The 15,418-nt window shown below is 40.0% G+C and overlaps 1 protein-coding gene across 2 annotated transcripts; it reads left to right on the forward strand.

Annotated features, from left to right (window-relative positions):
* Positions 1 to 228: 228 nt before the first annotated feature.
* Positions 229 to 11,215, forward strand: LOC118325572 (mothers against decapentaplegic homolog 4). 2 transcript variants are annotated; one of them, XM_035658289.1, is made up of 11 exons: positions 229 to 295; positions 386 to 514; positions 2,535 to 2,886; positions 3,943 to 4,117; positions 4,311 to 4,565; positions 4,759 to 4,866; positions 4,975 to 5,025; positions 5,936 to 6,119; positions 6,463 to 6,631; positions 7,002 to 7,140; positions 7,947 to 11,215. In XM_035658289.1, the coding sequence occupies exons 3-11, from the start codon at positions 2,647 to 2,649 to the stop codon at positions 8,156 to 8,158; spliced, it is 1,533 nt and encodes a 510-aa protein (XP_035514182.1). In that variant the 5' UTR covers positions 229 to 295; positions 386 to 514; positions 2,535 to 2,646; the 3' UTR covers positions 8,159 to 11,215. The 2 variants fall into 2 exon arrangements, with proteins under 2 accessions (XP_035514182.1, XP_035514181.1); XM_035658288.1 differs by having other exon boundaries at positions 244 to 514.
* Positions 11,216 to 15,418: the final 4,203 nt, after the last annotated feature.

The following is a 15,418-nucleotide window of genomic DNA, read 5'->3' on the forward strand; positions in this document are numbered from 1 at the left end:
AAAAATAAAAATAAAAATAAAGATGTTTTCATGGTGGTTAGAAAAAAAGAAGGAAGAGGAGTGAGGAAATTCTCAAATGTTAAACAAGACAGATCCTGGTTTATAGTGAAGTCAAGTTGCAAAGAAGCAAAGAAACACTCACACTGGTGTGGTTCTGCTGTACCACACATCATATTTTATTATATAAAATATATTGCAGCACACACACACACACACCTTTCTCATTTTACGCATGCGCAACGCGCCATTGTAGGAACTAGAGAGAAGTGGGTCGGGGCTTGACACGAAATCTGAGGTTTGACTCTGATCTGATCTGAGCTCTCGTTTTGAGGATGTGAGGTTACAGCTTGAGGACAGGGACTGTTTTTTTGTCTTTTGTAAACAGTTGATGAGGACAATCCAGGAGGCGTACAGGACCTGCACAGCCCCCCCGCTGGCCCCGTCGGCCCGGTAACTCGGTAACTCGGTGCAGAGGCAGGGCTCTTCTGCTAGCTGCCACACAGGCTAACTCCAGGTAGCGTGTGTGTGTGTTTTTTTTAAATTAGTTTGCATTTTAAACTACCAACCAACGCTTTTCATAGTCGCATGCAATTAATGTGTTGCTAGCTATGAAACAAAGAAGTCTGCGCATTTTATTTTTGTGCGGAACTGACCGTGATAAACAAACACGCATGCTAACCTCATAGTAGCATGCTACGGGAGCTAGTGTGCTATCAACAATCAGCGGTGTTAGCTGATGTTGTCAGTTAGCACGGAGCTAACGAGGCGACGTCAAGTTTTTATGAATGAAAGCGGGTGTATCCGGTTCGGCTCTCCAAAATAAAACTCTAATCAAAGAAACGTCTGACACAGCAGTAGAAAGTACAATAAATAATAGTTTGTGGTTGGCAAATGTGTTTAACGAATGCATATGTTAAATATATACATGGTTAGATGTATCAGTGCTTAAAAAAACAACTTTAATAGACTAAAATGACCTTCAAAAGGTAGGAAATGTAGTCTTAAGTTATCTGATGCCACTTCTGGTGTTAGACTTTTTGACAGCCTGCATTAAATTGGTTTTATATCAGAATCAGAAATACTTTATTGATCCCCGGGGGGTAAATGTGTTTTGTTACAGTTGCTCAAGGTGCTCACCCGACGTTAAAGAAGAGAAAGAAATAGACCAGAATAGAAATAATATTTATATTACAATATCTAACACTATATAGAAATAGTAAATGTGTATATATAGGTATTTACATATAAGTAAAAGTAAAAAATAGAAATATAATAATAGTCTAAGTACCGGTATGTATTGGTTCTTTTGCATGCCTCCTGCTGATGTTATTATTATTATTAGTAGTACTTTGCATGCCTCCTTAAAATTTTAAATCTGTTTTATCCCAGTCTGTGGATACTGCGGGAACTGTGAATTTCCCCTTGGGGATGAATAAACTATCTATCTATCTATCTATCTATCTATCTATGTACCTTTTAATAATACAATATATGACAATATAGACAGAAGTAAATGTATGCCATGGTATGTGGCTAACAGAAATTAAATGAGTAGTAGTAATAGTATACTGTGTTTGTATACAACATGTAAGAAAAGCACATAATGTCACTTTTAATCTTAATAGTTAGATGTGTAAAATATTAGTCTGTCAGCAGTCGAGTTTCATATTTCTAAAACACGTTAAACATGTTTGTCGCTTCGGTTTTAAAAAGTTTGGCCTTTTATTTTGAAGACAATACGTGCTGACTTCCGGTTGGTTGTGTCCGCCTGCTGTAGCTTCCCCCGACTAACGGCAGCCAGAGTGGCGCCGCTAGCTCCAACAACAACGTAAACTTTATTTTTACCCCACAATAAACAGTTCCGGGTTTCTCTAAACTCAGTTGCAAATGTAAAAAATACCACACCGTCGTCCCATTCGGTCGTTCGTGAGCTAGCGTTATTATTATACAGTTAAAAACTTCGTGAACTGGAGCGTTATAGTTTCTGGTTCGTGCTTTCTGCCAGCCAGCGAGACCCTCAGAACAGAAACATTGTGTGTTTATCGGTTTTTACCGGGAAGTTAATCTGTCCTCTCAATCTGCTCAGCAGTACAACACAATAGTAACATGGCAGCGACAAGCTTCTGCTAAAGAAAACAACAACACAGAGGATATTTGTTACACGTTTAATTACCTTAATGTAATCTAACAGCCCTGCAACAAATGTCTATATCACTGCAATCTTTCATGTGGGTTATAATATATATATTTAACTTTATTGTAATTCCAGAGGTTGTAGTTTGTGGTGCTGTTGTTGAATTGTTTTGTTGCATTTTACTGAGAGTTGTTCCTAATATGTGTTTTCATAGAGCTGAATATTAGAAAGACCTCTCATTATAACTTTATCTACAGCCTCCAAAATGACCTTAAAAGTTAATAACGCCTCTCTGAAACTGTTCTGATAACTTGCATGTTAAACCCTCTCGTTTCCAGTCTCAGATCTGCCTCATCTGCAGCTGAATTGTGCTTCTTTTATTTTATTTTTTTAATCAAAGGTCATCTCTGATCGTCTCTGCTCCGGCTTCCTGATTATGTGAAACCGTGTCAACAACACACACACATTCCCCAGAAAGTGCAGTCGGAGACAGCAACGAAAAAAAAGCCAAGATGTCCATCACCAACACACCTACCAGCAACGACGCCTGCCTGAGCATTGTGCACAGCCTGATGTGTCACAGGCAGGGTGGCGAGAGCGAGACGTTTGCCAAGCGGGCCATCGAGAGCCTGGTGAAAAAGCTGAAGGAGAAAAAAGACGAGCTTGACTCCCTGATCACGGCGATCACCACCAACGGGGCCCATCCCAGCAAATGTGTGACCATTCAGAGGACACTTGATGGACGCCTGCAGGTACGACCACACGGTTTCCTGCATCATTAAATACACACGGCTGCATTAATATGAAGGTCGTTGTCTTCTCAATAGTGTAAATACATTTGTTCATGTTTGGGGATTTTTGTTCTAGTCTTTTTAGTGGTAAACTACCAAGTCATCAGAATCAATTGCATTTTAATTAGGTTACATTTAAAATAGAATAAATAGCCTCAGTACTTTTTTTTTTATCATTTAAAACAAAATCCATGATATTCGTTATTCAGAATAACATCTAGGTCTGCAACTAATGACAGTTTCTATATAGATTCATCTGCATTTGTTATTTTTGCCAGAAAATAGTGAATATATTCTAATATTATGATTTCTTCTGATTGCTTGGTATAATTAGAATAATAATCCCTTTTATTTTATAGTCCTTTTAAAAGGTACCCAAATGCACTTTATGTGGTAACACAAAGACAACATAATCAGCAAAGGCAATATCAGTATAAAACTATAAACAACTATAAATAGAAGAAGCAAAACAGCATAAAAAACAAGTTGAGCAATGAAAAAAAAGGGGGGGGGAGGTAGATGACAGACTAAAAGCAGAGTGGGGCGAATGTCTGAGAGGTGGGTGAGGGAGGGAGGGAAGATATTCAGTTTACTATCATATGCGGCCAAAAAAGCATAAAGTCCTAAACATTGGGCATTTTTTGTTTCAAAATGGCAGAAACGTTTAGTTATCACAATAGTTTTCCAGCAGTCGGCTCATTGTTTGAGCTCTAACAACATCCAAAATGTGAGATGAGAAACCTGCCAAAATAAACACGGCAAGCTGTGATTATAAAATATAATCATCATCATTATTTTAGAACAAAAAATAAATAAATAAGAAAGTGAGAAGATTCAGGAAATCTGATCCAAGTAGCGCTTGAGCCATTTTAAAAGCACTTTGACCGGCGTGTATTCGTGTAGTCGGCCATTCACCACAACAAAATACGCTGCATGCCAATAATTGACTTAACATTACGTTTGACCCCAGCTGTAAGGAGAATTAACTCGTGTTGTTGTTGTTGTTGTTGTTTCCAGGTGGCTGGACGTAAAGGGTTCCCTCATGTAATCTATGCCCGGCTGTGGCGGTGGCCTGACCTGCATAAGAATGAACTGAAGCACGTCAAATACTGCCAGTTTGCCTTCGACCTCAAGTGTGACAATGTGTGTGTCAACCCCTATCACTATGAGAGAGTGGTGTCTCCTGGCATAGGTGGGTAACAGGGAGGGGTTTTTCATGAGAGGTTCAGCAGAAGCCTTAAAAAATAAACAAGAATATAAGAAATGAAATGTTAAAGTTTCAGTTCTCTGTTTGTAATAGAGCACTGAAGTAAACCGTAACCAAAAGCTGACTTGAAAGGAGGAAATCAATGTAAATACTGCGGTTTCTTTTCTTTGCTCCACAGACTTATCAGGACTGACACTTACCAGTTCTGGACCCAGCTCAGGACTAATTGTTAAAGACGAGTACGATTTTGATGGGCCGCAGAGTCTGCCCTCCATCGAGGGAGGGCACTCCATCCAGACCATCCAGCACCCCCCATCTGGCAGCCGCCCGGCCCCCTCTGAATCATTTGCGACCCCAAACCTGCTCCCACCTGCTGAGGCCTCCACCTCTGCCTCAACGTCATCCTTCCCGGCCATTGCTGCTGGATCAGGCAGTAAGATACAGTTGTGAAATATTTCTACGTGTGTGCTTGTTTGTCTCTCTGTTTGTTCTTATGTCTCTGTGTCTGACAGTTTAAGACTTTTTCTGCTTCAGTTTTGTGAATTATCGCTCTGGGATTTGTGAGTTTTTGCCTCTTTATCGATTCATCTGTGGCTCTCTGACTTCTGTTCTCCTTTTCTCCTCAGGTGCCAGTTCGACCTGGACTAGGAACAACAGCTTCCCCCCCAACATACCCCACCACACCAACGGTCATCTACAGCACCACCCTCCTATGCCACATCCAACACACTATTGTGAGTACACACTGGGGCCACAGCTGTAAATGAATCCACAAACCAAATCACATACTTGTATTTCATTTTGTGCGAAGTGTGTGATCATTATTCTCCTGTTTCTGCCAGGGCCTGTGCATAATGAGCTCGCCTTTCAGCCTCCCATATCCAATCATCCAGGTGAGAACACACAGCCCACAAGTACATAAACCCTGAACAGAATTTGTTTTGGTGTATTAGAAAACTTGTGAAGAGATTTGATAGTCGTTGTTTACACATTTTTATCCACTCTTCAGTTGTTTCAGTACGGTTGGCTATCATTGATAGGCAGCGTTGTTAAATCAGATCAGCCGTGTTAATACGCTCAGTTTGGTTGCCTCTGTGTTAAGTTTGAATTGGCACAATGACAAATTCACCTTTATTTTATAGCATGTAGTTCAGAAACAGTCAGATAAAGTACTGTAGTTTTAGTACTTTAGTTTTAATGGTGAGATTATTCAGATTAAACAAATTGATTCAAAACATCATTGTTCATTTAACAGTTTTAGTCATTTATCAAATGAAAATATCAAACATTTAGTCATCACTGGTGCTCACTTTTTATAGAAATCAAACAATCCCAAAACAACTGTAAATATAACGTAAAACCTGCTCTTATCACATCAATGGGCCACATATCCTTGCATATATATCTTGCTATCTTATCAGTGATGGGCTTTTTATGAGCTTCTGGCGAGGGGCCGGCTGAAGCGGATTGTGCCTGATAGAACCAGTCAAACGAGGTTGCACACTTGCCGTTGCTCCACACGTCTGTCGTGCGTCCGCTCCGCTGCCTCACTCGGGTGGCGAGCTAGCGTTAGCAAGTGAGTTCGCCGACTGGGTGTCGTTGTAGAATTTGACAGCTGCAAAGTCGACAGAAGCACACGGCTTCTCAGATGCTCTCTGTCGCGAATGTCCACTTTATTCCAATGTTCTTCTTAGTAAACGACACACCGTTACTGGATCACAAGAAAAACGACTTTAAACTGTCTGTCGTTATTTCCATTCATGACTTAAAACCACTAACATCAGGTTCTTCCCTCTGTTTCAGCTCCTGACTACTGGTGCTCCATTGCCTATTTCGAGATGGACGTTCAAGTTGGGGAGACATTTAAGGTGCCGTCTTCTTGCCCCATAGTGACAGTGGACGGCTATGTCGACCCCTCAGGAGGGGACAGGTTCTGTTTGGGCCAGCTCAGCAACGTACATCGCACTGAGGCTATTGAGAGAGCAAGGTAGCTGACCGGTTACCTTCAATATTTAGAGCTAAACAATTAAAACCCTACAGCTGCTGTAGTTTGTGAAATAAAATGGCATTTTAAAGCAGGGAAAGAATCATAGAGCAGATCTTGTTTTACAGAAACAGGCTCTATAATAACAACACATTAAATCTTTGTCATTGGTTGTATCTCTGTATCTCTAGATGTGTGTTTATGCAGGTATAAATATCCCAAAATATTAAGAGAGAATGCATTTTCACATTATAGAGCATGTATGGCTGTTTGGTAGCATATTTTGCTGGATGAGTGTGTTTACGATGACAACTCACATGGATCGGTCTTCTTTGCTCTCTCCCAGGCTTCACATTGGAAAAGGAGTTCAACTGGAATGTAAGGGCGAGGGAGATGTGTGGGTGCGATGCCTCAGTGACCACGCAGTGTTTGTTCAGAGTTACTACCTGGACAGAGAGGCAGGCCGAGCCCCTGGAGACGCTGTTCACAAAATCTACCCCAGCGCTTACATCAAGGTAGGGACATGGCTCATTGGACTGTAAAAGGAAAAAAAAAAAGAGGACATCACTTAAGGTTGACATTTCATAAAGTGTTCTTTCGCCTCTTGGGGAAGCGACTGAGTGCATGCTGCAAACACCCCTTTCCATGCAATCCCCTCAGGCAGTGTGCTCCTCATTGACATTGGTTTAAACAGGAAACGTTCCCCATACTCCCACATCTTTTCCAATCACATGATCATTAGGAGTAATCGTACATCTTCACACAGTGCAGCTCTTACCGAGGTTCTCCCTGATTAGCTGCCTGTGGTGGTGACATTTCTCCTTCGGAGGGGGGGGATAATTGCTGTTGCATGTACAGTATTTACAGTCTCTTCTCTCCTGCCAGGTGTTTGACCTTCGTCAGTGCCACAGACAGATGCAACAGCAGGCTGCCACGGCTCAAGCAGCAGCTGCAGCCCAAGCAGCCGCAGTGGCTGGAAATATACCTGGACCTGGATCAGTAGGAGGGATAGCTCCAGCTATTAGTAAGATACTGTAACTGCAAATACAGACTCACAGTCGCACAGGGGGGCAGTGGGAGGTAGAGGCAGCTGGCAGTGGTTCCAGCTGTCAGTAAGGCTTATAATGCAAGTTGGATGTAAATTTTACTGCCAGTGAGAGAGAGCCATGTACTTACAGAGAATTGCTCGGACAGATGTTCAACTCAGTTTTCATCCAAATGAAGTTAAATCCACATGCTCTTAATATTTGATACGACAGCAGTACAGAATTATATTTATTCCTACTGGATGATACATATATGCTGGCTTCACTGTTCCAAAACTGAAGCTGAATGTTTTTACATAGTGTGTGCCTCTAAGTTGTGACTTTAACATAAACTATATGCAAGTATTTCCATTATCGATTGATCTGCCCATAATTTTATTGATTAATAATCCAGTATTTTAAAATATCAGAAAATAGTGTAAAGAATGTCCGTCAACTTTTTTTTGTGCCCAATTTGACATATTAAGATTACTTGTTTTGTCAGACCAACAAGTCCAAACCCAAAGATATTCAGTTTATTGTCCTCACAGTCTATGAAAACAAGCATATATGTACATTTGAGAAGTTACAACCAGAGAATTCTTCATTCAAATAATCAACCAATTGTATAAGCTCTAGTTATTCAAATGAAATCTAAATAAATTAGATATTTCAGTTTGGATTAATAGTATTTATTTGATTTTCCTTCAAGTTTGAATGAAAAGCACATCTTGTATTGGGTTTATCACACATTCGCAACATCACACTGAACTGATTGCGACTCCCTCTCCTCCCGTCCTCTCAGGTCTGTCAGCAGCAGCCGGTATTGGGGTAGACGACCTCCGAAGGCTGTGTATTCTCAGGATGAGTTTTGTCAAGGGCTGGGGGCCCGACTACCCCCGCCAGAGCATCAAGGAGACCCCCTGCTGGATCGAGATCCACCTGCACAGAGCTCTACAGTTACTGGATGAGGTTCTGCACACTATGCCTATTGCAGACCCACAACCTCTGGACTGAGACCTTCACAGCTGCAGCAGCACACTGCAACAACAGTGGCAATGGAAAGTCTTCCTCAGTGAACTGTTCTGCATGGAGAAGCCAGTGAAACAGCTGTGACACTGAAGCTGTCCCACATGAAAAAAAAAAAAAAAAAAACTTTCAGGTTTGTTTGAGGCACCGTTGTGCACTGTGGCCCCTACTTTTACTTTTTAAGCAAGAGTGACACTAAAACGAGCCAAAGCCATATATTAAAGATATATGTATCTATATTTTTGATAGATGGCTTTGATTTGTGATGACTGGAATGATGACTATAAAAATACGTCGCATATAACTACAGTTATAAAGCATCACAACATGCACATAGATGACCTGCAGATCCCGCGAAACTGGAATGTACACCGACTACTCAGCGCCCCCGGAGTCCAGAACCACCAACTACTGACAGACATTAGATTCACTGAACAATAAAAGGACATCCGAGTGCCGTACAGCCGAGGGATGAGACGCCGTACACAGAGGCTCTCGTATCCAGCGTCTGGGCACCAGAGTACTGCTGCCAGTTTCCATTCAAGCCGTTAGCTTTACATCTGGGATGACAAGCAAGTTCAGTGCGCCGTCATGACTGGATAGAAAAGCAGCAGCACATACATAAATGCTGATCGCCGCCTCTCGGTCACTGGTCAGGGTTGGGGAGCACCCAGCTGGATCCGGTCATACTGGGGCATTCACAGCCAATCTTAAACAAGGTCAAGTCTAGGGACTCTTCTAGGTCAGGTGTTGTCAAACTACAGGTTTGGACCTTTTTTGTAAACTGGCAGTGGGCCTGACAAATCTGTTTTCTCCCCTTCTCAATTTACTAAGATTTGGGACTAAAGTTAGAGTTGAGGTTTTTGGACACAGACAATAATGTCCTCCTCTATGTGTCACAGCTACACTATGGTAGTTTTTTTTTCATGACACACAAAGTTTAATTAATTACCCATTGATGATACTGTCTGTTTTCACTCATATAACCACAAATGATGACAAGATTCTCATTTAAGTGATCATTGGTCCCCTGGTGTATGGTTACTGCCCTCTTTCATGCTGCCATGAAGGATTAATCTCATGCGCCTCCTGTGAACTGTTGGCGTTTCTCACTTTCACACGGAGAGCAAAACAGAAAAAACGCTGCAATGCTTTTGGTTCAGTAAGAGCCTCACAGTTGATCACAGTACAAGGAGCGGGGTTTATCAATGTTTTGGCCAACCAAAGTATTCATTGCTTACAAACCTACTGTGAGCGTAGCGTGATCATAAGAGCGAAGACGTCCAGTCAGCTGCTGAACTTTGCCCCAGTTTCGTTAATTTGGAGGTTTCTTTGATTTGAATTTTAAAGCTTAATTATGTCTACTTGTATTCATTTCAATTCTATCTCTTTTTTTTTATCTCCAAACATACGCGGCAGTATCTCCACACTCGATGAGAATCATTGTATTTAAATATCTTATGACTTGCAGCCCACACATATACTACTCGATCCAGGTCTCTTGTATGTAGTTTACTGACAAAGATGAGAGAGTTTGAGATGGTTTGCCAGCAATATTCATATATTTTCTTGGTTTTATTTTGTTACTTTTATTAATTGATTTGTATTATATTTTTAGCACTTTACTTTTTTTTCTTGTTTTTAATTCAGTAACCCTTATTTTGAGGTGGTTGTCGTGCGATATGAACAAGGGAGTGAATATGTTGGTTTATATTTTACATAAGATTGTGAGCAGACGCAAAATTGTGATGCATTTGTATTAAAAACATATGTAACACTAAGACACCTTTTTATTTTTTTAAATCTGCTTTTGCCCTTTCACTCATATCCATTTACACACACATCTGTAGGGTTTCTTTTGGCTGTTCTGAGTTGCAGTCTTTCTTTTTTTGATTGCAGTTTTTTTTTTTTTTCTCCTTTTTAATCCATGTAAATAACTTTGTTTTTGAAGTGCATGTCAATGTTTGCATGAATTTTAATGGCAAATAGACCCATTTATCTCTACGCCCTTTTTGAAATAGAGAACTCGCCCTGCACCACACAGGGAAACCGGACTATCGGAGGAGAGTAGGAAAAAAAAGCACTTGCTATATAGGTGTGTTGTCTGTGTTTGGTTTACGAGAACAGCATTAAATGTGCACCGAGGGAAGCTACACATTCATAACTGATGTAAATGATCAAATCTGATTGTATAAACTCATCATTTTAGCAGCCAAGCCCCTAAAAAGAAAAAATGTGTTTATATAAATACAGTAACGAGTCAGTAATTAGTGTGGAGCCTCCCTTGAAAGTAAAATGAGTACAAGCATATTTTCTCTCTCGCAGACAAAGTTATTTTGACACAGAAATAATTTGATTTCGGTCTCCTCCTCAGCCCCTGCGCTGCATGTGAGACATTTTGTTTTTAAAGGCATTTGTAATAGATTACATATATTGATTAGAGTTTTTTTTTATTTTTTATTTACCCACAAACATCTGCCCATGCTTGTTGTTTTTCACACCAAACTGCCATACAGTATATTCTTTCTGGTCATCCGTTAACATGACATTCATTTGGTTTTATGTCCATAAACAAGTGTGTGATTCTTTTTTTTTATTTTTATTTTTTAAACAATGCTGTCTTGGTGGGTTAGAGCTAAAATTGAATTTGTTCAAGGTTTTGTTGAAATTTCTGTCCCACCTTTTGATTATTACATCATTTGAATAGCATTGTTAAAAAAAAACAAGTTTATCCTACATCAGGGAGTCCAACTTTGGGATTTATTCTCATAATTATGCATCTGATTGATTAAATGGCAGGAAAACTTCTGATTTTTATTTTATGTTACTGAAAGAAGTGATGCTGAATTGTGTCTGGAGAAATAATCTTATTTTCTGTTGTGCTTTAAGGTGGACAGATGTTTTTATAGTACTTGCAGTTATTATAGGAGCCTAAAGACAACAGCTCAAATGAGTTGATGTTGACTACTATGACAGATTGCAGATATAAATTTTACCTGTATTTCTTATGTGAGAGTCTGTAATTAAACATGGAGTGGTATTCTCTAAGTGGTGACCTGTTTGTTTTTCTCAACGAGGGGACGTGTTTACGAGGATAACTGTCTGTCTGCCCTTAAAAAGGTATATAGGAACATCCGAACATCCCCCAGTTTTACTTATATCACAGTGGATTAAAAAGAAGAGTTAGGAATAAGCAACCTTCTGCCATTTGAGTGGCAGTTTACTCAAGTTAAAGCACACAAATGGGAACACTTTACTCACTGAAAAGCTAACACAATAATGCTCATGGTAAACCTTTACAAGTGATTTTGACCGTTTTCACATTCCCTCTCCTGTTACACCTTTATCATATCCCTTTTCTTTTTGTCACAGTAGGTGGAAGTAATATTGATGATGGCTGAATTAGCTGCTGCAGTTTCGGGGGTCCTGGTGTTGGGCATGCCATCATTAGTGACACCTGTGCTTTTACCACCGTGATAAATCCAAATGGCTACGGAGATTCCAGCATAGCGCCACCCTCCTACAACCTGAGCAGAAGTCTAATGAACCACAACTGAAAACACCTGTGGGTTTGTGCAGATTATGGTTATGGTATTATGTATCACTCAGCTCCAACTATACGATTAGGCCCCAGTTGGTCCAACTGACTGTGGCATATATCAAACATGTTTTATGGATCACACCGGCTTCAGCTGGTCTGAGGCGCCATCAAGAGGTGAAATTATTTAAATCCTATTCCCATACACTGCAAGTTGATGTGTACATACTTTATTCAGTCTTCATTAAGAGTTATCGAAGACAAATTGGTGTTTCAAGTCTTGTTTTTTCCTGTCTTCGTGCTGCAAGGTTCAGAGATTCAAACCCTCATAGACCTTTTTCACAACCTTCGAACAGGCTTCTGTAGCTCTCCCTGTGACGTGTACAGCAGTGCTGTTGTCAAGACCACCTTCGTCAATTCCAAGACCATCTGGAACATTTGGCGAGGCCGATGGCCAAGTCCGAGTGCAAATACCAACGAGTCTAAGTCTGAGACACTAGAAAAACACTCCTGAGACTGGACTCTAGTACTGCAGCCCTATAAGGGGACATGGGCCCAAAGAATCTGTTTTACACCAGAAACATATCCAACGGGAACAAGAAAGTTTCCCCCTTTTTTTGCCCGTGTCCCATTAGGAGCTCCCTTCAAGTGTAAACATTAGAGAGGCAATAATGTGAAGCATCACTACATGGTGAGTACTGCAACTTGTATAATTGTTTCCAACTGCAAATTTGGACCCAATAAACGGTACTTTTTGGCCAAAGGGACTTTTTCCATGTGGTAGGAATTATGACCAAAGAACCACAATCAGAACCAGAAGCCCGGAGTTCAAACATTTAATATTTGTGCTTACACTCATCTTGCATGTTCTGGAAGATGTGTTTCAGGATGCCTCTCTCATTATTGACATGTTTCACTAATAAAAACATCACCATTACCAACACGAGCATCTGAGATCCCTGTCAGACATGCATGTTTAAATAAACACAAATTTACAAAATGAAGGAATCACAAGTCAGACGTGGCTTTAAATGAAACCGTCTTTATTAAGTAACTTTAATATCAGAAAAATAAAACTCTTAAATTCTCTTTACAGCAAATATATAATATCAGTGCTTTGGCCGCAATAACTTAAAAGGCCGTTATAAAATATAGTCTGCTTTTAAACTCCTGACTCAATTTGAAGAATTTATATGCCATAAGACTCCCCCTACATATACAAAACAAAAGTGTAGTAAAATTAGCAAATACTTTGAACTGTTGGTACAGCTTAACAATATATGTATTTATATATAGATAATCTAAGATACATTTTACAGTATACCGTTCTTAATTTGGTGGCGTACAGACATGACAGGCAGCTTGAATCCTTGGCCTTTATACAGTTGCAGTGTGACGTTTTACATTGGCGGTACATTATGAAGACATGCTTGTGATGCACATTCCATTTTCCACTAGGTTAACGGCAGCTATCAATACTATTATCATCAATACTGTAAACTAATAACTAGACTACAAGCAGATAGCATTGACACCCTCCTGCAACATTTCTGGGTTTCCAACTCTTCATTCACTTAAATCACTCGGAGAAAAAGTAAAAAACAAAATTTAAAAATCTTATTGTAAACATTTTAATATAGATATATTTATGTATATATATGAAATGTAACAAAATAAAAATAATTCTGTATATTCATCAGTCATTAACAGTAATATTATATGATACATACACAAAAATGTCATTAGATTCATGTCAATAAACTGAGGGCCGACACTGTATTGCATTCCCTCAGAGGAAGAGAGCAAAGCGAGATCGACCCTTCGTAGATCTGAGAGACGTAAAATAAGAAGGACGGAGAGAAGACCAGAGGGGGGCAGAAGCACTTTTTTTGCACTTTTGGGACTCGTTGGTTCCATTTCCTCAAGAAAGCTCACTCATCCATGAAAGAGGCGATATTAGGGAAACGGAGCTAAGCGATGGAATAACACCCAAATACTGTTTCCAGCTGGAATGCTAAGACGAACTGCAGTCCAGTGTCCACACAGTAAAGCAACAGTATTGACCTTATGTAGTGTCTGCACAGTCCAAGATGAAATCATTCCAGCTGCTTCCCCTTTTTTTTGAAATGTCCGTCAACTCATTCAGTCCTGTAAAACAAAGTCTGGAGACACTGGTGTTTAAAGCTAAGATTTGAGATGATTTTCACCAATTTGTACCTTGTCTTACTTTTCAGGCGGAGGAACGGACAGATGCACACGTTAAATGGGGATAAAAAAATAAATTAAAAAAAGGTCAGAATGTTGTTTGGAGTCCAGTCTGGTCAATAGTGTGATATGTGTGTGTGTGTGGGGGGGTGTGCTTAGTAGAGCACAGGATAAAAAGGAAATGAGCTGATGAAACATGAAAATCAAGTGTACCATTGAAACATCTCATCGATGCAGGTAACGAAGGCTGAGCCCCGACTGAAATGTAGTAGAAAAAGCAGACGTGATATGTCTGTCTATGAGTCAAAGCTCAAGACTGAGCTCTGTAATTAAAACCCGAGGAGTTTAATTTATCTAGTGCGTCCTCGATAGTTAACATACTGAGACGAGTTTTGCATAGGCCTGGTAAATGACGTGGGATTAAATAAACACGGAGTAAAGCCATGGGTGGCCTTCGTCTCAATTTTGCATCCCAATGGAATTATTTAGCTGACTGCTTACCAACGAGGACACAAAATGGCTGCGACGATACGGCCACAGGGTGGAGCAGTTCAGGTGAAAGAAAAGGGTGCTATTGAGATGTCTGGAAAAAAATCAGCAGGTCGTCTGTACAGTACGGGCATTCGTTCCAGATTACAGCTGTTTTCATAGTAGAGTTTCATAGAATATCAGCTCTTTTCGCTCCCAGGTGAGGTTTAACTATTATGTAGCCATACTACTAACATCTACTAAAGTGTCTGCAATAAAGGAGAGGAGGAATGTTTACCAAAGGTACGAGCTGTGCACATCGTTCTAGCTGAAAACCAGCACATGGTTTCCCAAACAAAGATGTAAATCAACATATAAACAAAAAAAAAGGCAGGGGGGGAAAAAAGCAGGAAGAAATATGAAAACAGAAATGAATTAAATGGGAGTGTTTGTTGCTAAAAAGATAAAGCAATAGGCGGTAAATAGGAAGCAAAAGAAAACATCCCTGTGATATAACCTTTGTTCCACCGAGATTCATTTAGGAGATTGAACTTCAAGAAATACATTAAGACTTCAGTCTGTCAGCTTGTGTTCTTTTGAGCCAAAATCTGGATTTGTAGATAGTGTTGTCAGTTAATTACAGGCTTTCCAAAAAAGGCCACAAGTTTGTTTTAAGACAGAGCAACACTGTGTCCGCTGAACCAGTTGTTTCTTTTTGTTTACTCAGAACAGAATTAGGCACGAGTTAACAGTAAACAGTTTTTTTTTTTTTTTTAAGTAGAAATGGAAAGCAACGTGGCGATACTGAAGTGGTGTAACGTCCTGGTACAAAAAGGAGTTGCCCACTTGTTGGTTCTAAGCTGGGAAGAAAGAGACCCGAGGCAACAAGAGGTTTGCCATTGGAGTGTGACATCTTTTGACCAACGTAGTTTAAAAAACCCCTATGTGGGTGTTTTTGTATGGGTATCAATGTGTTATTAATATCTGCAATGCTCAAAAATTCGAATTTAGGATCTGGCTCATGTAAAAATCATATG

This window comes from Morone saxatilis, unplaced genomic scaffold (assembly GCF_004916995.1).
Source record: "Morone saxatilis isolate NCDOM2014 unplaced genomic scaffold, NCSU_SB_2.0 Contig16, whole genome shotgun sequence".
In the NCBI taxonomy this organism is placed as follows: Eukaryota; Metazoa; Chordata; class Actinopteri; family Moronidae; genus Morone; species Morone saxatilis.

What these genes read in the sequence shown, in the direction of transcription:
- LOC118325572 (XM_035658289.1), top strand. Translation starts at nt 2,647, where the DNA reads ATGTCCATCACCAACACACCTACCAGCAACGACGCCTGCCTGAGCATT. An exon ending in CATTGCTGCTGGATCAGGCA is followed by an intron (nt 4,566 to 4,758) that starts GTAAGATACAGT and finishes TTTTCTCCTCAG; the next exon opens with GTGCCAGTTCGACCTGGACT. An exon ending in GAGGCTATTGAGAGAGCAAG is followed by an intron (nt 6,120 to 6,462) that starts GTAGCTGACCGG and finishes GCTCTCTCCCAG; the next exon opens with GCTTCACATTGGAAAAGGAG.